Below are 26909 nucleotides of genomic sequence, written 5' to 3' on the forward strand. Positions count from 1 at the left end.
TAGCAAAAGACATAACAAACCTGGTGGGGGTCCTTTCAGTCACAGTATATCGTACCCTTCCACTTGTCTGTGTGTGTGACTGTTTGGTAGTAATGTCACAAGAGAGGTTGAGACCGGAGTGATGAAGCTACAAACCAAGGAACACCATGAACTGCTAGCCACCACCAGAAGCTGGGAAGAGGCAAGGAGGAATTCCATCCACACTCTCAGAAAGCACTGTACTGTTGACACACTGCTTTCAGATTTCCAGCCTCCAGACCTGGGGAGACAGTAAATTTCTGTTGTTTTAAGCCCACCCACAAATATGTGGTATTATTTACAACAACTTGGGAACAAGTACAGCCATGTTGTGGAGTTTAGATTTTACTCTGGCAATGGGACTCAGAGAAGGCTCCTGACCACAAAGAAAGCTGGTGAAGGACTTCTGTTTTTTGCACTATTTCAGATGTAGACACCTAGTCCTGCAGTCTCCACTTTGGGACTTTGTTCCAAGCTATGGAAGCTGAAGGCTGCAGCTGGATATGATAGTTCCTCATGACAACTGTGAGGTGAAATGACTTCTTCAATAAAACTCTGAGTATCCTAACCCGGTGTCCACTGTCAACCCCACACTCAGACTCACTTAATCAATTCTGCTCCTAAGGTGGAATTACTTACTCCCAGCCCCAGTGCCAAACAGAAAGTGGGTATCACTAAGGACTAAGGGCACTTGGCTTCTGTTGGCTCAGCTTCCAGGCTTTGACTGGCTCTATGTCCAGAGAGTAGGCCGCCAAGCTATGTACACACCACCCCAGAGCTCAGGACTGTCCTCTTGAAAAGTATTTACAAAGATTAGGAGCTAATCCTAAAAGCATTCAAACCATAGAAATCTAGGAACTGAGGAGCCAGATTCTAGAACAGACTTATTCCACAAAGCTTGTCTTCCAGTTCACTTTTATTTGTGTTTTAGAAACAACTGTAAAAAAGAAAGCAGTGAACGCATCAAGGGCAGCAAATGCTGTCCATGCATCTCCCCTCGACCTAATGGAGATCCCTGGTCACTCCTGGGGGGTCAGTGACACAGTCTTAGAAGTGGCTAGAGGAACCCTGTGCCCACTACTGGTCTAAGTGAGCAAAAATACACAAAGCAAAGGAATGGTGTTAAAGGGAAAAGGATGTTTGGGATCCCCTGGAAGTGTCAGAAAGTCTGCCTGGACAAGAATGTAGCTCACTCCTTCTGGCCAGTAACAGGTGAGCTTGGGGCCAGTGTGATCATCTGTGTACCTTGGTCACAGTGACTCCAAGATGCTGGCTAGAGCCTACCCTCTGGGCCCCTGCATTACACAAAGGGTTGGAGCAGGGAGAGAGTGCAGGAACTACAGGGGAGGCAACTCACTAGGAGTTACAAGTTCCACCTCACACAAAGCTTCACTGCATCGCCCAGGAGCCAATACACAGGCCCTCGTGCCAGTGAGCCAGCAAGGCCCATCCAGCTGCCGGGACCCAAGCTTTTCCTCCTTCCCCTTTTTGCATTATCTACTCTCTGGTGAATCCACTATTTACTAGCAACCACAATCATCAATGGGCATGCTTTAGGAAGGATCCTGCACAAATGGTTCTCACTGAATAACCAGTGAATCAATACCTGAATGAAGGGAAAAATTGTACTCTGTCTTCCTTTTCTTTTAAACTAACTTGGAAAATATTTGATAAGGTGAAAGACTGAAATGACTTATTTACAAAGGCCATTTCTGACTGCCTGAAAATTTTATTTATCGAGGCTATAGCTCATCCCAGTTACTGAGCAAGAGCAACCCTGAAACACTGAATGGTGTGTAGAGTCAACAAGGGGAGAGTTAGGAAGGCTCTCTGGGTTTTATCAAAATTCTGACTCCTTGACGCAGGCTGTACGTGCTTCCATAAGAAAAGGAATAGAAAAAACAGGCTACTAGAGGTTAACAGGGACTGCTAAAGGGAAGCAAAAAGAGGAAGCTTAAGGTCTGTTGTCCTGGCAATTGTTGGAGTGGATTGTCCAGCCTTTTGCTTTAAAAACAAATATATAATTCATATATATTTTCAAAAAAGGCCCAAGGTAATGTGCAGTGAGAAGTAGTTCTATGCAGACCTCTGAACCAAAAAAAAAAATTCCTCTTTACCAGGAGACAGTTCTACATCCAAGGCAAAAGAACTGCTGTGAGTATTGAGAAGCACATACTATGTTTATGTGTAAAACAGACAAAAGACCAGCAGGAAATAAGTGACAAAATTTTTTTCAGAGTGATTTTCATTTTCTTCTTTGTTGCTATTTCAGTTAATCTTTTGTTTGATTTTAGAATGATCATATATTTTTGCTTATGAAAATATATTTAAAGAAGAATAATGCCTTAAATCATAGGTACTAAGCTTCTTCTAAAGCTTATCCATCTGACTTATAAATTTGATTTCATATATACTTACTGTGAACTTAAGAATATACAGTGGGATTTATTTAGACTTTGGGCCAAGAAGGAGGCATACGTAGACACACTGTGGCTTGTCGCACAACCAGAAGAAGGACGACGACAATTTGAAAACCCAAAACAAGCAGATCTGACAGAAAATCAAACTGTGCAGGGGTCTGAAAACCAAGGAGTCAAGGAAGAAACATCCATCAAGACCGGTAGGAGGGTAGAGACAGGTAGCCAGGCAGAGAGGACTCACAGAAAAGCAGCAGTAGAGGACTGGGGCCAGCAGGGCTGCAGCTGGCCAGCAAGACAGCGGCTGGTGGAGCAGATGGTCTCACATTCATGTGCAGAGAAACTAGGAGAAAAACCTGGGGAGCCAGACAGACCTGGGTCCCAACACTGGAAATAAAAGCCTTAAACCACTGATTGAAAACACCTGTGAGGGTTGAGGTGCCAGCAGGAGAAACTCCCAGTCTCACAGGAGAGTTCTTGAAGACACCCACAGAATCCTAGAACGTACATAGGCCAAGCCACCTGGGAATCAGCACTAGAAGGGCCCAGTTTGATTGTGGGTAGTGGGGAAGGTGACTGAAATCTGGCAGAGAGCAGAGCAAGCGCCATTGTTCCCTCTCTACCTCTCACCCACATACAGTGCCAAAAAACAGCAATGTGGGTTACCCCACCCTGGTGAACAAGTAAGTCTCCACCCCTTATATGTAGCAGGTGTGCTGAGATTTAAAAATAGCCCAAATGAAAAAACAGATCAAAGCTCCAAAAAAAAAAAAAAACAAACCCACAACTAAGCAATGAAGAGATAGCCAACCTATCAGATGCATAGTTCAAAACTCTGGTGATCAGGGTGCTCACAGAATTGGTTGAATTTGGTCACAAATTAGATGAAAAAATGAAGGCTACTCTAAGTGAAATAAAGAAAAATGTACAAGGAACCAACAGTGACGGGAAGGAAACTGGGATTTTAATGAACTTTGTGGACCAGAAGGAAGAAAGAAACATCCAATCAGAAAAGAATGAAGAAACAAGAATTCAAAAAAAGTGAGGAGAGGCTTGGGAACCTCCAGGACATCTTTAAACATTCCAACATCCGAATTATAAGGGTACCAGAAGAAGAGGAAGAGCAGTAAGTGGAAAACTTACTTGAACAAATAATAAAGTAGAACTTCCCCAAACTGGCAAGGGAAAGACTTCCAGGAAGTCCAGGAAGCTCAGAGAGTCCCAAAGAAGTTAGACCCAAGGAAACACACACCAAGGCACATCCTAATTACATTACCCAAGATTAAAGAAGAAAATCTTAAAAGCAGCAAGAGAAAAGGAGACAGTTACCTACAAAGGAGTTCCCATAAAACAATCAGCTGATTTCTCAAAAGAGATGTTATAGGCAAGAAGGGGCTGGAAAGAAGTATTCCAAGTCATGAAAGGCAAGGACCTACATCCAAGATTACTCTGTCCAGGAAAGCTTTCATTCAGAATTGAAGGGCAGATAAAGTGCTTCCCAGATAACGTCAAGTTAAAGGAGTTCATCATCACCAAATTCATACTATATGAAATGCCAAAAGGACTTATCTAAGAAAAAGAAGATGATCTAAACTATGAACAGTAAAAATGACAACAAACTCACAACTATCAACTGAATTAAAAAAAAAACAGACTAAGCAAACAACTAGAACAGGAACAGTAGCACAGAAATGAAGATCACATGGAGGGTTATCAGTGGGGAGGGGAGGGGAGAGAATGGGGGAAAAGGTACAGGGAATAAGAAACATAAATGGTAGGTAGAAAATAGACAGGGGGAGGTTAAGAATTCTATGGGAAATGGAGAAGCCAAAGAACTTATATGTATGATCCATGGACATGAACTAAGGTTGTGGGCAGTGCTAGTGTGGAGAGGGGTGATGCAGGTCAGAGGGGAATAGAGGGGAGAAAAAAATGGGACAACTGTAATAGCATAACCAATAAAATATACTTAAAAAAATAACAACTTTGTCAAGAACCACATTGTTCAAGATCGGAGATGTTTGAGAATTGAGGTTTAACTGTATTCTTTAAACATATATTGAGGCCCAAAAGATTGTCATACTTCCTTTGATATCCAAATGGAAATCCACAGGCTCATGATTCACATTATGAGAAGACAAGAATGGTGGTGGCTCCCCAGCAGCACCAGGTGAAACTGCCAAGTCACTGTTAGGCACTATTAGTGACACCCCACCTCCTCTGCAGGAGAAGGGACACGGACAACTACCTAAAAATCTCCTTTAAGAACACCATTGTAAATGATCCCACTCTCATGCAGCAGACATATGGATGAAAGAGTTAGTGACAGGCATCTTCCTGCAGGGCAAAGGGCAGTATCACTGTCCAAACCATAGCCCTCCTCTTCTGGAGAGGCTATGCCCTGGGTGCTGGGATAGGAGAACCCAAAGTTCTACTCCTGTAGAACACAATTCAATTTCATTAGGAAACCAACACAGCAAAATCTGTGGGCTGTGTCTAAAGTAGCCCAAATAATTGATCTGAATAAAATCAATTCAATTCAAATATTTGATGGGGCTCCACTGTGTGGTAGGATCGAGAGAGCAACATGCGACACATGCTTGCTGCTTCAAGGCACCAGCCCAAGGTACCTGGAAGCCAGCAAAGTTGGAAAAGGCAGGCAGTATGAATTCTGAATTCTGCCATCAGAAAATCTACAGCCCTGAGGCTTTGTGTTTATATGTCAACTCAAACTCTTGTGTGGTGGAGGGACTATGGACATTTAAGAGACATTATAGTTAGAAACACAAAAGTCCATTAATTTTTAGTATGTTGTTAGTTCTTTTTAAATTTGAGCTTCTACTTCCGGCCAAGATGGAAGCATAGGTGGAAACACTGTGCCTCCTGGCACAACCAAGTTTAAAGATAACAAAGTTTTAGTAACAAAAACACAACCAAAACAGACAGAAAATTGAACTGTACAGAAGTCTGACAACAATGAACCATTCAGCCAGACCGGTAAGAGGGGCAGAGTCAGCAGCTGGCGGAGAGGGGTCGCACAGGAAAAAGTGGCTACACGACTGAGGCGCACAGGCAGAAGCTGGCAGATCCCAGGCATGGGGTGGCAACAGGAGGACCCAGTGAGGGCACAAAGTGGCTGGCTGACTGAGGTAACACATTCGCGAGCAGATAAACCAGGCAGGAAAACGAGCAGAGAGACAGACTGTGCAAACCAGGGCCCCAGTGCTGGGAATTAAAGCCTAAAAGCACTGACTGGAGAAACTTTCCGGGTCGAGGTGCTTGGAGAGGCTTCCAGACTCACAGAGTTCGTTGGAGAGACCCACGGGGTCCTGGAAGGTGCACAAGCCCACATATTCAGGAACCAGCACCAGAAGGGTCCAATTTGCTGGTGGGAAGCTGCAGAGGGACTGAAATCTGAGAGAGAGCGTGGAACAAGCGCCATTGCCCCTCTCTGACCCACATACAGCATCACAATACAGCAACTGGGTTGCCCCGCCCTCGTGACACCTAAGGCTGTGCCCCTCATACATAACAGTCCCAAACAGACCAAAACATTATGACTCAAGAAGAACAGCTCAAAGCCCCAGAGTCAATACTTCTAAGCAACCAAGAGATAGCTAACCTATCAGATGCACAGTTCAAAACAACGGTGATCAGGATGCTCACATAACTGGTTGATTTTAGTCACAAATCAGATGAACAAATGAAGGCTAAACTAAGTGATATGAAGGGAAATGCACAGGGAACCAATAGTGATGGGAAGGAAACTGGGACAAAAATCAATCAAGTGGACCAGAAGGAAGAAAAAAAACGACCAAACAGAAAACAATGAAGAAACAAAAATTCAAAAAAATGAGGAGAGGCTTGGGAACCTCCAGGACATCTTTAAACTTTCCAAAATCCGAATTATAGGGGTTCCAGAAGGGGAAGAAGAAGAGCAACAAGTGGAAAATTTATTTGAACAAATAATAAAGGAGAATTTCCCCAATCTGGCAAAGGAAATGTCCTTCCAGCACAAGGCCAGTGCTCTACTTACAAAGCACACCAGGAAGCTCAGAGTCCCAAAGAAGTTGGATCCAAGAAGGAACAGATCAAGGCACATCATAATTACATTACCCAAGATGAAAATGAAGGAGAGAATCCTAGAAGCAACAAGAGATAAGGGGACAGTCACCTACAAAGGACTTCCCATCAGACTGTCAGCTGATTTCTCAAAACAGACCTTACAGGCAAGAAGGGGCTGGAAAGAAGTGTTCCAAGTCATGAAATCCAAAGACCTCCATCCAAGATTGCTCTATCCAGCAAAGCTTTCATTTAGAATGGAAGGGCAGATAAAGTGCTTTTCAGATAAGGTCAAATTCAAGGAGTTCATCATCACCAAACCCTTATTATATGAAATGTCAAAGTGACTTATCTAAGAAAAAGAAGATAAAAATATGAACAGTGAAAGGACACCAAACTCATGGTTATTAACCACACGTAAAACAAAAGCAAACTAAGAGGACAACTAGATCGGGAGCAGAACCATAGAAATGGAGATCGCATGTAGGGTTAGCGGAGGAGAAGGGGGGAGAAGGTACAGAGAATAAGTAGCATAGATGGTAGGTAGAAAATAGACAGGGGGCAGGGCAAGAATAGTATGAGAAATACAGAATCTAAAGAACTTGTGACACATGGACATAAACTAAAGGGGGGGGAATGGTGGGGGAGGGGTGTGCAGGGTGAAGGGGAATGAAGTGGGGGATATGGGACAACTATAATGGCATAATCAATAAAATGTATTTAAGAAAAAAGAAAAAGAAATAAATTTGAGCTTCTCACAAGTGACGAAAGCTTAGAGAGATGATAAATTACTAGAAGTTCTGCTGTTTCTGCTAGAAAAATCAAATGCCTCTTAGTACACTACATGTATTTTATAGTTTAAATTTTTGTAAAAGAAATTCTCACTGGTTTTATTTTTTCTTAATTTGCAGGATTTACTTTGTATCAGTCTTTTCTGGCATGCTGATGCTGCTTTAAAATGTTTTATGTATTTATTTTTAGAGAGAGGGGAAGTGAGGGACAAAGAAGGAGAAAAACATCAATGTATATGAGGAACATCAGTTGCTTTTCATGTGCCCCCATCTGAGGACTTGGCTCACAACTCAGTCATGTGCCCTGGCCTGGAATCGAACCAGCAATTTTTCGGTTTGCAAGGCCAGTGCTCTACTTACTAAGCCACACCAGCCAGGGCTGGCCTGCTTCTAATGGTATCAGAATCACCTGGATGAATAATAGCCAGTGTACATACTCAAGTATTTTATATACCCTGTGCCCAATTCAGTATCATTGCTATAGCAATGATGGACAACAGTTTTAGCCAACATGGTATAGTATCCTAGTTCAGATTTTCTCAAGTTTGGCCAGTTGTTTGTGAGGATGACCAATTTTTCTTTGCCTTGTCTGATCACTTTCAGAGTATGCTTGTACCCCAGCATGTACTTTCCACCTTTTATAACAAGTTGGAGCCTAGATATGATCAACTGCAGTAACAACTTCATCTTTTTTGTGGACACCATCTTTCTGTCTTAGGTGCAGGGTAACCCCCAGCCAAGAGCAGCTGCCAAGATGATCAAAGGGCAAGAAAGTTATAGTTATTTTAAGACCAAATAAAAAACTTATTTTGGATTTATGAAGCATTAAATATTGATCTTACTATTTCTGTTCTCCTACTGTTCCTCTTTAGAGCAGAAATTCCCTTTTAGCCAGAGACTTCCAAGTTTCTATCAGTAAGTCTATTACAGAATTAACACCCCAAACTAGTATATCCAGACACCTGCAGAACTGGGAGCACTTGTGTTACTACAAGCAAGGGGTTCTGGAGCCCTATGACACACGAATCCCTAGTGCCAGCCATCCCTCTCCTGGCATGGACCAGGCTAATTACACATGGAGCATCTCAACATCTGTCAGTGTTCCCCCTGATCCTTAGGCTTTTTCTTCTTTCTCCTCTCTATCAGCTCCTCTGCTGCCTCCATAGTCATCATCCTCAACTTCCCTAGCCTCTAGCTCCCAAACACATAAGGTTCAAATCCACTGTTTGCTAACCAAGGGAACCAAAGAGCATGCATAGAGGCCACCTCACTGGTTCAAATGCTACACGTACCCAATTTGAAGGCCATCATTTATGGAGTACCATGTTCTATCCTGAAACCTCTAACACCAACACAAATAGTCCCTGCCCTCCTAGCCTCATTTGGTAGGTATAAAATGGTGCTCCTTAAACGGATTATCCCCAGAAATTATTTACATTCTATTTCACATGCTTGATACTTCTGTACCTTTCCTTCCCACTTGCGAAAAAGTAAATATATAGCATGGGAAAAAAAAGAAAAACACCTTTGGAACACACAAGGTTCAAGAGAGCTCAAGGAGACGGCAACACCGTAAAGCCAGCATATAATGCCACAGAAACCTAAGTATATGTCAGGGTTTTTAAAAAGATTTTATTTATTTATCTTTAGAGGGGAAGGGAAGGTGAGAAGGAGAGAAATATCAATGTATGGTTGCCTCTCATGCGTCCCCTGCTGGGAACTGGCCTGCAACCCATGCATGTGCCCTGACTGGGAATTGAATCACAATCGTGTGGTTCGCAGGCCTGCGCTCAATCCACTGAGCTACACCAGCCAGGATATGTCAGTTTTTAAGTGAAAAAATTTTTGATTAAAAAAAAGCCTTAATTGTTATTTTTTAAAGTGGTCATCTTGCGCCCTGGCTGATGTGGCTAAGTGGATTGAGTGCTGGCCTGCAAACCAAAGGGTCACTGGTTCAATTCCCTGTCAGGGCACATTCCTGGGTTACAGGCCAGGTCCCCAGTAGGGGGAGGCAACTACACACTGATGTTTCTCTCCCTCTTTTTCCCTTCCTTTCCCTCTCTCTAAAAATAAATAAATAAAATCTTTAAAAAAATGAAGTGGTCATCTTTTCCAAGGAGAGTAAACCTTCTAGACTAGACAAGTGACAAAGCAACTTCAACATGTTTACCCACCTCAGCTAAAGAAAGACCTTCCCCCAACCATGCAATAGTCATCTATGTATACAAATCCCAGTCCTAGAGAGCAATGCACTCCTTACAGACTTTAACTGGGAAGGGGCACAAGGGAACTTTCTGGGTAATAGATATGTTCTATCTTTTGATCTGGGTGATGGATATATAAATACAGGGTGGGAAAAAGTAGGTTTACAGTTTTGAGTACATAAAACACAAAGTTTATTCTTTTATTTTTATTGTATTATTTTCCATAAGAACATCCTTAAATTTACTTTTGCCCCACCCTGTGTAAACCATCATGAAAATAAGTTACTATATAAAAAAAAACCGACACATGATACTTACCAAAATTTAAGAAAATCAGTTTGGCCTGTATCCCAGGACATAGTTTGATGAGAAATGGAATACCAACATACAACCCCAAAACACAAAAGAGTATCTTCCTCAGTCGAAACCACATTCTCTTTCGCCTGCAAGAGAAAAGAAATTAACAAGTCAAAGGCAGTAGGTGCAATTTTGCTAGAATTTATTAACAGCATTATCCAAACTACTAACTGCAATCCACAAGAATCTTTTTCCACAAGAATATTGTCAATAAATAATAAGAACAGCTTTCCACCTATTATTAAAATAATTATTTTAGGTAGTCTTTTAATTTGATCTTAGAACACTACTGTAAAATTTTTTCCCTGAAAGCCAAAGAAACAGTCCTGACAATTCCCTATAGCATGGACATCAGATTTTCAGAAAGTGCCCAACCTAATATCAAGCCATGGCTGCAACTTCATATCAGAAGACAATGGCTGCTTCTGGGCCTTGTGATCACCCTCTTGCAAACCAGCCACAGGTGTGCGTTACTCATTAGCTCCTTATAGGAAGTGCATACACCAACAGAACCTGCCCAACAAAGTCCTGGGAGAGCACAAGGGACTGTTGCTGTCACTGAATGTCCTCCCATTTCTGCTCTCATCCCTTCTGATACCACCCAATGGAGGCCCTTTCTCCAGGCACCTCAGGCCCTATCATCACCCCAAAGATTAAGATCATTTTCTAACCTCTATAACTAGCTCCCAGAGGTCTTCATGCTGTTCCTGATCCCTTTCAAAAATGTTCATAGCCCAGACAGTCTCAAACATCTTAATCTAAGGGCCTCTCTACAAATAAAAACTTACGCACCTTAAAGAGTTTTTGTTCGTATGGTTTATATGCACTACTACTTGTCATATGGGAAGTTAAAACAAAGAGATTTTTAAAATATCTATTAATGCTTATAATAACACATAAACAATCGATTACATGTTTATATAGCTAACATGTTTTAAAAAGTGATTATATTTTTCCAATACAAAAACTTTCCGTTAGAAGAGTAGCATTAATACTTTTACAAACTTCTTTAAGGCAGACTGCTTACTAGAAGACAGATTGGATTCTTGTATCTGTCTTTACATTCAATCTTGTTGTAATACCACATATCATGTAGCATTTGGGAAACTACACTACTGGGAAAAACTACATCTGGGAAACCATGACAATGAAATAGGCAAGTAACATCTCAGTGTCATTATGAAAATATTTTGACCTTATGGACACTTGGAAATGATCTCAGGGACCTCCCGAGATCCTCTAGAGCAGCTTTGGGAACCACTGTTCTAACTTTCCATAACAAGAAAAACCTTATGGGGAGAGTTATTTATATCCGGATTATTTTAAAAATACTTAAGATGGTTTTATAAACATGCAGATGAGCCCTGGCTACTGTAGCTCAGTGAATTGAGCCCAGGCCTATGAACCAAAGGGAAGCTGATTTGATTCGCAATCAGGGCACATGCCTGCGTTGCAGGCCAGATCCCCGGTAGAGGATGCATGAAAGGCAACCACACATTAATGTTTCTCTCCCTCTGTTTCTCCCTCCATTTCTTTCTCCCTGAAAAAAAATTTTCAAAAATCTTAAAAGAAACCATTCAGATGAATCCAAAAACATTATGCTAAACTAAATAAGTTAAGAGGAGTGGGAAGATGGCGACGGAGTAGGACAAAGGATTTCGCTTCCCTTCTCGCACCGGAGAAAAACCAGGCTGCTCTGCAGAGGAGCACAGCGAACACCCAACAGCGACCCAGCATATGGGACAGCAGGACCCCAGAGAGTACAGTGGACACTGAATGACCAGAGTTTAAGGAGAGGAGACGGAACTCTCAGATCAGCAAGATACGAGGGAACAGCACAGAGGCTGCGGGCCCTTCGCCAGCAGCGCCAGGGCCCTGGCAGGGCTACCCTGATCTCTCAGAGCCCAGGGAGGGCAACAATGACAACCCTATAAGAGAACTAGTCACCGGCATCCTCTCTAACCAGCAGGGTGCAGATTGGAAAACACCAGGAGAGATCGGTTTGCCTGTAGTGGCAGAGAGAGGAGTGTGCATCGGGAAGCAAACCAGAGAACTCTAATAACCCGGGGAGTCAGGCTGTGTTTGCCAGTTTGGGGAACTGAGGGGCCCCAGCATTCCCAGTAGCCTGAGCTGGCGCTCCCACAGTCTCAGGGGAGCTTCGGGATACAGTCAGTGCCCCTGGAAGAGCACCAGTCACCAGCTCCCTCCCTACCCAGCCGGGCGCAGGCTGAGAAGCACCTGAAGGCAGGCTGTAGTTGCCGGCTTGGAGGTCTGGGTGGCATTCCCGGAGGTGCGCATTCCCGATACCGGGAGACTCCAGCCGGGGACTCCAGCAGGCGCTCACGCAGCATCGGGGCGCTGCGAGAGACTTACAGGGCCCCTGGGGAAGCGCCAATCGCCAGATCCATCCCTACCCAGCTGGGCGCAGACTGAGAAGCACCGGGAGTGAGGCTGTGGTTGCCAGCTTGGAAGAATTGTGAGTTGCCCAGTGTGTGCAGCCACAGCACTGGGAAAGGTACAATCCCAAGCCTGCGAGACCAGGAAAGCCTGGCTGGAAGTACGTGCCCTCAGGCCAGGCCAGAGTTGGGAAGCCTGGGGAAAAACCTGCTCTCAGCGGGGCACGGGAGAGCAGCGCCATTCTGGATCTTGGGAGGGCACTGGCGAGGCCAACTAAATTCACCAAGACAAGAGAAAGGCCACACTAATAGTCCCTCAGGCTGCTGCAGATAGGGAGACCAGAAGAAAAGGTTTGACCAGCTGGAAGCCAAAAAGAGGAGTAGGTGGAAGTGGAGAACACCAAAATACCTGCAGGAGACTGTACCACTGATTCTCACAGGCATCTTACCACAGAAGTTCACACCATAAACCCAGGAACCCAGAACAGACCACTTTAAGAAGCTGAAGCCAACAAGAAGAGCAACACAAACAATGGGAAGACAAAGAAACAACCCCCAAATGAAAGAAAAGGAGGAAGTCTCAGAAAGAACCTTAGATGAAATAGAGGCAAGCCAACTATCAGATAATGAATTCAAAGCACTGGTTATCAGGAAATTCAAAGAGCTTACAACTAGCTACCAGAAACTACAGGGGAGCTACAGTGAACTCTCCGCAAACTATACCAACATGAAAAAGGAAATAGAAACAATCAGCAAAGGCCAGGAGGAAATGAAGAATACGATTTCTGAACTGAAGAACACAGTAGAAGGTATGAAGAGTAGGATCGATGAGTCAGAAGACCGCATAAGTGAGACTGAAGACAGGGTAGAAAGAATCTCCCAGACAGACCAAGTAATGGAAAAGAGAATCAGAAACAATGAGGAGAGTTTAAGAGAAATGCAAGACAATGTGAAACGTAATGATATCCGAATAATAGGAATACCAGAAGGAGAGGAAGAAGAACAAGGGATAGAAAACCTACTTGAAAGAGTAATAACGGAAAATTTTCCTAAGTTGAGGAGAGATAAAGTCACACAGATTCAGGAACCCCAGAGAGTCCCAATCAGGTGGAACACAAAGAGGCCTACTGCAAGACACATCATCATTAAAATGACAAACCCCCAAGACAAAGAGGAAATCCTAAAGGCAGCAAGGGAGAAAAAGGAAGTAACATACAAGGGGGTCCCAATAAGGTTGGCTACTGACTTCTCAAAGGAAACATTACAACCAAGAAGAGAATGGCAAGAAATATTCCAAGTAAGGAGAAACAGAGGCCTACAACCAAGGCTACTGTACCCAGCAAGGCTCTCAATCAAGATAGAAGGCCAAATAAAGAGCTTCCAAGACAAAAGAAGTCTAAAAGAATATGCCTCCACCAAACCAGCTCTACAAGAATTACTAAAAGGACTGCTATAGGAAAGGAAAAGAGAGAAATAGAGAGGAACACAGGTACATAAAGGGCAATGAATAAGTACCTTTCAATAATAACCTTAAACGTAAATGGATTAAATGCACCAATTAAAAGACAGAGAATAGCTGAATGGATAAGAAAGCAGGACCCACACATATGGTGCCTACAAGACACCCACCTCAGGTCAAAGGACCACCACAGACTAAAAGTGAAAGGATGGAAACAAATTTTCCAAGCAAATGGACAAGAAAAAAAAGCCGGGGTAGCAATTCTCATATAAGACAAAATAGACTTCAAAAGAAGGGCCATAAAGAGAGACCCAGAAGGTCACTTCATAATACTCAAAGGGAGAATCCACCAAGAAGACATTAACATCGTAAATATATATGCACCCAACATAGGAGCACCGAAATATATAAAGAAAATTCTGGGGGACCTCAAGAAAGAAACTGACAGCAACACAATTATAGTAGGGGATTTTAACACCCCACTGTCTAAATTGGACAAATCTTCCAAACAAAATATCAACAAAGATATTGCAGCATTAAATGACACCCTAAACGAAAGGGACCTAATTGATATATATAGAGTCCTCCATCCCAAAGAAGCTAAATACACTTTCTTTTCAAATGCACATGGAACATTTTCAAAGATAGATCACATGATAGGACACAAAACGAGTCTCAATAACTTCAAGAAAATAGAAATCATACCAAGCATTTTCTCTGATCACAAGGGACTGAAATTGGAAACCGACCCCAATTAAAAAACCCAAAACACCCCAAATCATGGAGACTGAATGGTAGGCTATTAAACAACGAATGGGTCAAGATTGAAATTAGGGAAGAAATCAGAAAGCTTCTGGAAACAAATGAAAATGAACTCACAACAACCCAAAACCTATGGGACACAGTGAAGGCAGTCCTGAGAGGGAAGTACATAGCAATACAGGCCTACCTAAAGAAGATAGAAACATTTCAAACAAACAACCTAACCCGACGCCTCCAGGAACTCGAGGAACAACAACAAAGACAGCCCAGAGCAAGTAGAAGGAAGGAAATAACCAAGATCAGAGCAGAATTAAATGACATAGAAACTAAAAGCACAATTCTAAGGATCAATGAATCCAGGAGTTGGTTTTTTGAAAAGATAAACAAAACAGACAAACTTTTAAGTAAGCGCATCAAGAAAAGAAGAGAGAAGACCCAAATAAACACAAACAGAAATGAAAGAGGAGAGATTACAACTGATACTGCAGAAATTGAAAGGATTGTAAGAAATTACTATGTGGAACGGTATGCCAAGAAATTTGAAAACCTACGTGAAATGGAGAAATTTCTAGAAAAATATAATCTTCCACTACTCAATGAAAAAGAAGCAGAAAACCTGAACAGGCCAATAACAGCAAATGAAATTGAAGCAGTAATCAAAAAATTCCCATCACACAAAAGCCGTGGACCAGATGGTTTCACAGGAGAATTCTACAAAGCTTTTAAGGAAGAGCTAACCCCTATTCTTCACAGACTATTCCAAAAAATCCAAAAGGAGGGAAAACTCCCCAACTCTTTTTATGAAGCCAGCATCACCCTAATTTCAAAGCCAGATAGAGACACTACAAAGAAAGAAAACTTTAGGCCAATATCACTGATGAACATAGATGCTAAAATCCTCAATAAACTACTGGCAAATCGCTTCCAACAATACATCAAAAAGATCATACACCACGACCAAGTGGGATTGATCCCAGGAATGCAACGATGGTTCAATATACGCAAATCAATAAATGTAATACACCAAATAAACAAAAGCAAAGACAAAAATCACATGATCATATCAATAGATGCAGAAAAAGCTTTTGATAAGGTTCAACACCCATTTATGATAAAGGTACTCAGAAAAATGGGAATAGAGGGAGCATTCCTTAACATAATAAAGGCCATATATGAAAGACCTACAGCCAACATCATACTCAATGGGCAAAAACTAAAAGCTTTTCCACTAACATCAGGAACAAGACAAGGGTGCCCACTTTCAGCACTTCTATTCAATATAGTATTAGAAGTTCTAGCCACAGCAATCAGACAAGAAAAGGAAGTAAAAGGCATCCAAATCGGAACGGAGGAAACAAAACTGGCACTGCTTGCAGATGACATGATAGTGTACATGGAAAATCCTATCGCCTCTACCAAAAAACTGCTTGAACTAATAAATGAATTTGGCAAAACAGCGGCATACAAAGTCAATATCCAGAAATCAAAGGCATTTTTGTATACCCACAATGAAGCAGCAGAAGCAGAAATCAAGAAAATAATCCCATTCGATATAGCGAAAACAAAAATAAAATATCTGGGAATAAACCTAACCAAGGAGGTAAAAGACCTGTATGCAGAAAACTACACAACACTGAAGAAAGAAATCAAGGAAGACACAAATAAATGGAAACATATACGGTGTTCATGGATTGGAAGAATTAACATCATCAAAATGTCCATACTACCCAAAGCAATTTACAGATTCAATGCAATACCTATTAAAGTACCAATGGCGTATTTCACAGACATAGAACAAACACTTCAAAAATTTATATGGAACCAGAAAAGACCCCGAATAGCTGCTGCAATTTTGAGAAAGAAGAACAAAGTAGGAGGGATCACAATACCTGATATCAAACTGTATTACAAGGCCACTGTAATCAAAACAGCCTGGTACTGGCACAAAAACAGGCACATAGACCAATGGAATAGAACAGAGAGCCCAGAAATAAACCCAACTCTCTACAGTCAATTAATATTCGACAAAGGGGGCAATAACATAAAATGGAGTAAAGACAGCCTTTTCAACAAATGGTGTTGGGAGAACTGGACAGCTACATGCAAAAAAATGAAACTTGAGCACCAACTTACACCATACACCAAAATAAATTCAAGGTGGATAAAAGACTTAAATATAAGCCGTGAAACCATTAAAGCCCTAGAGGAGAGCATTGGCAAGAAAATCTCAGATATTCCACGCAGCAATATTTTTACTGACACGTCCCCTAGAGCAAGGGATATAAAGGAAAGAAGAAACAAATGGGATCTCATCAAAATTAAAAGCTTCTGCATGGCTAAGGAAAACAGTATCAAGATAAAAAGAGAAGCAACTGTTTGGGAAAACAGATTTGCCAATGATACCTCAGACAAAGGTTTAATCTCCAAAATATACAAAGAACTCACTCGACTCCACTCAAAGAAGACAAGGAACCCGATTAAAAAATGGGCAGAGGACTTGAACAGAAATTTCTCTAAGGAGGACATACAGAGGATCCAGAGACACATGAAAAGATGCTCGATATCGCTAGCTATCAGAGAGATGCAAATTAAAACCACAATGAGATACCACTGAACACCAGTCAGAATGGCTATCATAAACAAAGAAACAAACAACAAGTGCTGGAGAGGTTGTGGGGAAAAGGGGACCCTAGTTCACTGTTGGTGGGATTGCAGACTGGTACAACCACTATGGAAAACAGTATGGAATTTTCTAAGAAAACTAAAAAATGGACATGCCTTTTGACCCAGCAATTCCACTCATAGGGGTATATCCTAAGAATCCTGAAACACCAATCCAAAAGAACCTATGCACCCCAATGTTCATAGCAGCACAATTCACGATAGCCAAGAGTTGGAAGCAACCTAGATGCCCATCAGTCAATGACTGGATCACAAAACTATGGTACATTTACACAATGGAATTCTCTGTTGCAGAAAGGAAGAAGGAACTACTACCCTTTGCAACAGAACTGGAAAGCATTATGCTGAGTGAAATAAGCCAGGCGGTGAAAGACAAATATCATATGATCTCACCGTTAACAGGATTCTAAACAAACCAAACAAAGAAGCAAAATACGACCAATAACACTCAAATATGGAACAGGCTGACAGGGTCCAGAGGGGAGAGGGGAGAGAATCATAGGGGAAAAGGGGGTGGACTCACATGAACAAGTATAAAGGACACATGGACAATAACTAAGGGTGGGGGGTGGAAAGTGGAGGGAGGCGGGGAGGGCAGGGTTGGGAAGATAAGACAGAAACCTGTACTTGAACAAGAATTAAATAAAAATTATATTTAAAAAAATAAAATAAACTAAATAAGTTAAGACACAAAAGACTACACAGTATATAATTTTATTTATCTAAAATTCTAGAAAAGACAGAACTATACAGACAAAAAACCAGAATAGTGGCTATCAGAGGCTTGGGATAGAGGGAAGATGTTGTAAGCACCACAGGGCACTTTGGGAGTAATGAAATATTTTTTCCTTTTTAAATATATTTTATTGATTATGGCATTAGAGTTGTCCCATTTTCCCACTTCTTTCCCCTCCACCCTGCAAACCCCTCCCCCACCATTCCCCCGCCTCTAGTTTATGTCATTTGTCATAAGGTCTTTAGAGACTACATTTCCCATACTATTCTTGCCCTCCCCACTGTCTATTTCCTACCTACTGTCTATGCCACTTATTCTCTGTACCTTCTCCCTCCTTCCCCTCCTCCCACTCCCCTGTTGCTAACCCTCCCTGTGATCTCCAATTTCTATGGTTCTGCTCCCGATCTAGCTGTCCTCTTAGTTTGCTTTTGTTTTAGGTGTGGTTGTTAATAACTGTGAGTTTGCTGTCCTTTCACTGTTCATATTTTCTATCTTCTTTTTCTTAGATAAGTCCCTTTAACATTTCATATAATAAGGGCTTGGTGATGATGAACTCCTTGAATTTGACCTTATCTGAAAAGCACTTTATCTGCCCTTCCATTCTAAATGAAAGTTTTGCTGGATAAAGCAATCTTGGCTGTAGGTCTTTGGATTTCATGACTTGGAACACTTCTTTCCAGCCCCTTCTTGCCTATAAGGTCTGTTTTGAGAAATTCGCTGACAGTCTGATGGGAAGTCCTTTGTAGGTGACTGTCCCCTTATCCCTTGCTGCTTCTAGGATTCTCTCCTTCATTTTAATCTTGGCTAATGTAATTATGACGTGCCTTGGTGTGTTCCTTCTTGGGTCCAACTTCTTTGGGACTCTCTGAGCTGCCTGGATTTCCTGGAAGTCTATTTCCTTTGCCAGACTGGGGAAGTTCTCCTTTATTATTTGTTCAAATACGTTTTCCACTTGTGGCTGTTTCTTTCCCCCTTCTGGTACCCCTATAATCCGGATGTTGGAACGTTTAAAGATGTCCTGGAGGTTCCTAAGCCTCTCCTCATTTTTTTGAATTTTTGTTTCTTCATTGTTTTCTATTTGGTCATTTTTTTCTTCCTTCTGGCCCACTCCCTTGGTTTTAGTCCCACTTTCCTTTCCATCACTATTGGTTTCCTGTGCATTTCCCTTCATTTCAATTAGTTTAGCCTTCATTTGTTCCTCTAATTTGTGACTAAAATCAACCAGTTCTGTGAGCATCCTGATCACCAGTGTTTTGAACCGTGCATCGGAAAGGTTGGCTATCTCTTGGTTGCTTAGAAGGATTGGCTCTGAGGCTTTGAGCTGTTCTTGAGCCATAATGTTTTCAGGTGTTCACGCCTGTTATGTATGAGGGGCAGAGCCTTAGGTGTTCATGAGGGTGGAGCAACCCAGGCGCTGGGTTGTGGTGCTGTATGTGGAGGTGGGGTCAGAGAGGGGCAGTGGCGTTTGTTCTGCTCTCTCCTGGATTTCGGTCCCCTCTACTGCTTCCCACAAGTAAACCTGGCCCCCCTCGTGCCGGCTCCTGGGTGTGTGGGCCTGTGCACCCTCCAGGAGCATGTGGGTCTCTCCAACAAACTCTCTGTGAGTCTGGGAGCCTCTCCCAGCACCTCGACCCTGAAAGTCTTTCCAGTTGGTGCTTTTGGGCTCTAATTCCCATCGCTGGGGCCCTAGCCTGAGCAGTCTGTCTCACTACCTGCTCCTTTGCTTGGTTTATCTGCATGCGAATGTGTGACCACGGTCAGCCAGCCGGCCTTGCACCCCCACTGGGTCTGCCCATTGCCACCCCATGCCTGGGATCCGCCAGCAGCCACCTGCACTCCTGGGTCTGTCCAGCTGATCTTTCCTGCCCGAGCCTTGCTCTGCTGCTGACTCCGCCCCTCTTACCTGTCTGGCTGAATGGTTCGTTGTTGTCCATACAGTTCACTGTTCTGTCTGTTTTGGTTGTGTTTTTGTTACTAAAACTTTGTTGTCTTTAAACTTGGTCGTGCAAGGAGGCACAGTGTTTCCACCTACGCCTCCATCTTGGCTGCAAGTCTTTTTTTTTTCTCTTGATTGTGGTTACACAATCGTATATATTGGTATATCTTACTATATGGAAATAATGCCCCAATTAAAATGATGACACATCTGTACATCTGATAATGAAATTTACTTTATTCATTCACCTGATTTATTCAAGTCATTACTGAACACCTAGCAGGCTCAGGCAGTGGACAATAAAGACAGTGAAGGAAGGCATCTCCATCTATGTTGTGCTCTCAGCTCAGTGGAGCAGACAAAAGGGCTTTGAGAAAGGCACTGGATATCACTGAGAGATATCAAGTGTTTTGGGAGTCCCCAGGAAATCTGAAGCCCAGAATGAGAGAAAAGGACAATGTAAGAATGGCAGTTAGTGGTTACTAAGTTTAGGTAAAACCGAAAGTAAATATTACACTAAGAAATTCACAGAACAAGAGAAAACTATTTGGTTTTGAAAACTCCACAGACCTCATATTAGAAATTTTATATCATTATTTTTATCAGAAAGATATATATCTAAAGGGCAAGGTTTCCATAACCTAGAAATATAGCCAACACAGTGTTCTCAGCAGGGTACTCCCCAGAACCCTTCTATATCCTGGACAGCAACAGTAATCTACTTAGAACTGTACCCGGGTAGTCCTTTGGGGTTTTTTTTGTTTCTCTTTCATCCTGGGAGTTTTTTCTTATATAGGACATGAGTTTCTAATGTTATCTCTTGATATGAATATTTTATAATGAAATATACAATTTTTTAAATGCATGAGAGTATAAGTTCCTATAATAAAATTTTATTTATCTAGATTGTATTTCAGTTAGTGCAAATGGTTGTAGTAAATTTTCTCTGCATGTCTGAAAATCTTTTTATAAGGCACACAGAGAATAAATAATTACTAGTCTGTATTACACTTGCATTCTCATCAAGATAAATATTTTCATATTTAAAAAGTTCAGACATAAGAAATACAAAATTGGCTAATAAATCCAAGAACTATTTTTTTCCAAGAAAGAAGCAAGAAACAGATTAAGTTTTAGGGCAGAAACAGAATATACAAAATTAGGAATCAGAAAGATGTGAACCTCGAGGAGAAATATACCCACAAAGCAAGCCTCCTAGTGGTTTATCAGGGCTTAAATGACACTTAATATAAGGGATTCAGTTTAAATACTGGTTGGTAGCAATGACACTGGGATGTTGAAAACCACATCTGTTTAAGGGTCAAAAATTCCCTTTGATTAAAATTCACAATTGGTTTTAGTACGCAATAATGGCTGAAATCTGCAGTTTGAAAAACACTATCTTGAATGATTTCAACATGAGGCAGGGAGAAGGAGGGAAGGACTAGGCAAAAAGCAAGGAGGTAACAGATGCTTCTGGAGAATGCAAGAAGAAAGTCTTACATAATGTATGCAAAATCAGATGCCACCAGGAACTGAGTTGGTTAATGGTAATACAAGAAGTGGTCTCCTCTCAGATCATGAGGAGAGGACATGCTCTACCTAAAGGCATATGTTTTCACTTTGAAGTAATCTTTATATCATGTCTGGTGGGTTATAAGTCCACACATTGCACACCACACTGTGCCCACCCACCAACACAGGGACAGTACACAGCCTAGTCTTAGGAAGTCAGCCATGCTTCCACTGCAGCGGTAACTGGCAGGCATGTGAGAATTTGGGCATCAAACTTTTTTCCTTTAAACATGTTTTTGGGTAATATCTGAACCAGTCTTCTACAATTTCTTTTGCTGCCTGGTCCTCATAAGAATGTTAAAACTGTGTATCTATGCACAATTTAAAGCTGACATCTAAAATTTGTTATATGTTTAAAAAGTTGCAAAGGATAAAATTTTGATAGTAAATACTTCTAAATATGCAACTCTCTTAAACGTATCCAACTTTGTTCAAACTTTGAGAATTAACTTTAGCCCTGGCTGGCATAGCTCATTGGATTGAGTGCAGGCCTGTGAACCAAACAACTGTGGTTCAATTCCCAGTCAGGGCACATGCCTGGGTTGCAGGCCAGTTCCCAGGAGGGGAGGGACGAGAGGCAACCATACATTGATATTTCTCTCCCTCTCCCCTTCCCTTCTCCTCTAAAAATAAATAAATAAAATCTTTTTAAAAAAGAATTAACTCTAAAGGTATACTAAACATGGCATCTGTTTGCCAGAAAGGAACTGAAAAACATATGGTATTTTTGCCCTGGCCAGTGTGGCTTTGTTGGTTAGAGCATTACCCCACAAACTGACAGGTCATGGGATCAGTCCCTTGTCAAGGCACATGTGGGTTCAGTCCCTGACTGGAATGCATATGAGAGGCACCCGAATGATGTTTCTCTCCCTCCTTTCCCCTCTAAAATCAGTGAGCATGTTCTCAGGTGATTTAAAAAAGTGATATTTCTGATTTATTTTGATTATTTTTTTTATAACTTAGTGATAGATTCAGTTTTTAAACTAGCTCATTTTTATCTATTCCTTTATTTTTTTGTTTGAATTTTAATCTTTATTGTACTTTTTTTTCATTTCCATTTAGTCCCCTTATACCCCCTTCCCCCAGGCAACCATCATATTTTTGTCCACATTCATGAGTCCTTTTTTCTTTTTGCTAAATCCCTTCACCCCCTTACCTCCCCATTCACCAGCTGTTTTCCTGTTCTCCATCTACAGTTTGTCCCAATTTTCCTTTTGAGTTCCATTTGCTCATTAGACTCCACATGTGAATGGAATCATATAGTATTTGCTTTTCTCTGACTGGCTTATTTCACTTAGCATAGTGTTCTCCATGTCCATCCATACATGCAGGCCACAATGGGTAAAATTTTCTTTTTTACGGTCAAATAGTATTCCATAGTATAAATAGCCCATAGTTGTTTTATCCATTTACCTACAGATATTTACATTTTAAAATTTCTATTTATTCTGTTTTGGAAGTAAAATTTCTATTTATTCTGTTTGGGAGGTAAAATGGAAGTACAAATTCAAGCAGAAAAAGGAGTAACAAAAGGTTTCTGACCTAATAAATAGCTTCTTATGTATTTTTATCATGCATTTTTCAAAGGGATTATGGTGTTACAGAACAGATCCGGGGGGTGGGGTGAATGATATACTATTGCCAAAAGGACCCCCTTTTTCTCTGAGGGTCTACACCCCCATTAGGTTCGCTATGCCTGCTGCCAGAAGAAAAACATCTCTCAATGGCAGAGAATTTGTGAAAAGAAAAGGAATTATTTATTTAAAAGCTATACAGACTTAAGAGGAATGACTTAATGTCTTCATTAAAATACTAAAGTTCTTTAAAATACCCACGAACTCACACAGTCTTTCCTTTTCCCCTTTGCCCAGTTTGGGGCACTGTATCTCAGGAAAACAAGTAGAAATCCGTGATTCAGGCTCCCTGCACCATTAGCTGTGTCGCCACCCCAATCTCCAGTTAATCCAAAATCATGTGGCACTTTCTCATGCCCCCTACGCAGCCCCGGCAAGAGTCCTTTCACCACTTTACTTCCAGGCAAAGTCTCTCCTACTTCCTAAACCATGTGGCAAAAGCGAACACCCCAAAGCTTTGGAGTCCCCACTCTGTCAAAGCAGCGTGGTTCTCCCTTCTATTGCCACAGCTGCATGGTCCTCCTGCATGGCTGCCACCCCGGATTTACATTCCCGTGCCAACCTTCCTCTGCGGCCCCATTTCTGCCTCCTCCTACAATCGGTTACACCTGCCAGCATTCCTATATTCTCTCAGCTTTACTGGGCTGCCATCATAAGTCTGGGCAGGTGTGGCTCCATGGCATGGAGCCAATCTTCTCCAAGCTCTCACCCAGGTGCTGTAACCAGGGGGAGCTGCCTCCCAGTTACATCTTGGGTGGAAGTCACTTCCATCCCCTTGGCTCAAAGCATGGCAACAGCTATGTCACATATCTATGAAAGCAGTTAAAGGTTATAGATATGTTAAATGACCATGCCAGAGGTTAGCTGCAAAGCTGTTGCTACACAACACACCTCCCAATAGCCCAACTCCATGTATCCCATCCCCCATCTCAGCCTTGTGGGCAGGGGATGAGAACATCCTACATATTTTTCTAATATTTCCTGGACACCTTAAGTTCTGGATCCATTACGAATCCCTATTTGGGGCCCCCCTCTTGACTGCACCCTGTTACCTATTACCTGTTACCATGGTACCTATTAAGTCACTGTGGTATTTTGAATCTGTTGGATACATTTAAGTACCTGTAAATTAGGATAATAACTCAAAGCAGAAATTTAAAAATAAGCAAATTTATAAGCAGAATATGCAACCTTATTCTCTAATTGTTCCAAACCCTCTTAAAACACATGCTTAAGAATATGGTGACTTCCTTCTGCATATTCAGAAGTGCACAGATAAAAGAATCCAGTAGAGAAAATGAACCCAAACCAAAGCCTGTCTCATCCGCTCTCCGTATACACTGGGTCCGCTTAAGAGCAGGACTGGGAACATTACATTCTATTGTCAGTAATCAGACCTGGAGCTCTTGCTGGAAAATAAATGTGATCTCATGAAGGTTGAGGAAAGAAGCAAGTGCCATAAGTGTAGACAAATAAAATTGGTTCTGGGCACAGAGACGGCATTCACATGCCCAGCCAGCAACTTCAGGGTTTTTCCATCTATTTCTACAGAGCCAAACTCAATGCTAACCATGCTTTGTGCTCAACCAATAGTTCATGCCCATGATCATTAATACACCACCACCCACACTTTAGTTTCCTGTGGTCATCTCCCCTCCCCTGGCATTTGGAACAGACCAGTAAGAGTCGTGAGGACACTGCCTTCCTTCTGGCTGGTCTTTGTATAAACCTGAAAGAGATTAATGATTTGAGGATAAAGGAAGCCATCCTAGAGTAGTCAAAACAACCCTTTAATCTCTAAAGATAGTACTTGAAGGTTCTTATTGCAAGACTTAAAACTTTCATGAGCAAATAAGAAAATAGAAATTTTTTGGACTTCCAGCCAAGATGGAGGCGTAGGTGGAAACACTGTGCCTCCTTGCACGACCAAGTTTAAAGACAACAAAGTTTTAGTAACAAAAACACAACCAAAACAGACAGAACAGTGAACTGTATGGACAACAACGAACCATTCAGCCAGACAGGTAAGAGGGGCGGAGTCAGCAGCAGAGCAAGGCTCGGGCAGGAAAGATCAGCTGGACAGACCCAGGAGCGCAGGTGGCTGCTGGCGGATCCCAGGCATGGGGTGGCAATGGGCAGACCCAGTGGGGGTGCAAGGCCGGCTGGCTGACCGTGGTCACACATTCGCATGCAGATAAACCAAGCAAAGGAGCAGGTAGTGAGACAGACTGCTCAGGCTAGGGCCCCAGCGATGGGAATTAGAGCCCAAAAGCACCAACTGGAAAGACTTTCAGGGTCGAGGTGCTGGGAGAGGCTCCCAGACTCACAGAGAGTTTGTTGGAGAGACCCACATGCTCCTGGAGGGTGCACAGGCCCACACACCCAGGAGCCGGCACGAGGGGGGCCAGGTTTACTTGTGGGAAGCAGTAGAGGGGACCGAAATCCAGGAGAGAGCAGAACAAACGCCACTGCCCCTCTCTGACCCCACCTCCACATACAGCACCACAACCCAGCGCCTGGGTTGCTCCACCCTCATGAACACCTAAGGCTCTGCCCCTCATACATAACAGGCGTGAACACCTGAAAACATTATGGCTCAAGAACAGCTCAAAGCCTCAGAGCCAATCCTTCTAAGCAACCAAGAGATAGCCAACCTTTCCGATGCACGGTTCAAAACACTGGTGATCAGGATGCTCACAGAACTGGTTGATTTTAGTCACAAATTAGAGGAACAAATGAAGGCTAAACTAATTGAAATGAAGGGAAATGCACAGGAAACCAATAGTGATGGAAAGGAAAGTGGGACTAAAACCAAGGGAGTGGGCCAGAAGGAAGAAAAAAATGACCAAATAGAAAACAATGAAGAAACAAAAATTCAAAAAAATGAGGAGAGGCTTAGGAACCTCCAGGACATCTTTAAACGTTCCAACATCCGGATTATAGGGGTACCAGAAGGGGGAAAGAAACAGCCACAAGTGGAAAACGTATTTGAACAAATAATAAAGGAGAACTTCCCCAGTCTGGCAAAGGAAATAGACTTCCAGGAAATCCAGGCAGCTCAGAGAGTCCCAAAGAAGTTGGACCCAAGAAGGAACACACCAAGGCACGTCATAATTACATTAGCCAAGATTAAAATGAAGGAGAGAATCCTAGAAGCAGCAAGGGATAAGGGGACAGTCACCTACAAAGGACTTCCCATCAGACTGTCAGCGAATTTCTCAAAACAGACCTTATAGGCAAGAAGGGGCTGGAAAGAAGTGTTCCAAGTCATGAAATCCAAAGACCTACAGCCAAGATTGCTCTATCCAGCAAAGCTTTCATTTAGAATGGAAGGGCAGATAAAGTGCTTTTCAGATAAGGTCAAATTCAAGGAGTTCATCATCACCAAGCCCTTATTATATGAAATGTTAAAGGGACTTATCTAAGAAAAAGAAGATAGAAAATATGAACAGTGAAAGGACAGCAAACTCACAGTTATTAACAACCACACCTAAAACAAAAGCAAACTAAGAGGACAGCTAGATCGGGAGCAGAACCATAGAAATTGGAGATCACAGGGAGGGTTAGCAACAGGGGAGTGGGAGGAGGGGAAGGAGGGAGAAGGTACAGAGAATAAGTGGCATAGACAGTAGGTAGGAAATAGACAGTGGGGAGGGCAAGAATAGTATGGGAAATGTAGTCTCTAAAGAACTTATGACAAATGACATAAACTAGAGGCGGGGGAATGGTGGGGGAGGGGTTTGCAGGGTGGAGGGGAAAGAAGTGGGGAAATGGGATAACTGTAAAGGCATAATCAATAAAGTATATTAAAAAGAAAAAAAAAATTTGGCTTCATCAAATAAAGCAGGAAATCACATTTAATGAAGCAGGAAATCACGTT

General features: G+C 42.1%; 1 protein-coding gene and 1 pseudogene across 2 annotated transcripts in view; both read right to left on the minus strand.

Moving 5' to 3' along the window:
* Positions 1-26909, minus strand: part of ABHD12 (abhydrolase domain containing 12, lysophospholipase) — a 94792-nt gene that overhangs the window by 26853 nt on the left and 41030 nt on the right. For both annotated transcript variants that reach the window (XM_037055512.1, XM_037055513.1), the window contains one exon: positions 9811-9935. In XM_037055512.1, the coding sequence (XP_036911407.1) occupies positions 9811-9935 (125 nt within the window). The remainder of the gene's footprint in view (positions 1-9810; positions 9936-26909) is intronic.
* LOC118993018 (60S ribosomal protein L30-like) lies at positions 7648-8008 on the minus strand (annotated as a pseudogene).

The sequence above is a fragment of the Sturnira hondurensis genome, unplaced genomic scaffold (assembly GCF_014824575.4).
Source record: "Sturnira hondurensis isolate 20B ecotype Veracruz unplaced genomic scaffold, ASM1482457v3 Scaffold0008640, whole genome shotgun sequence".
NCBI lineage: Eukaryota > Metazoa > Chordata > Mammalia > Chiroptera > Phyllostomidae > Sturnira > Sturnira hondurensis.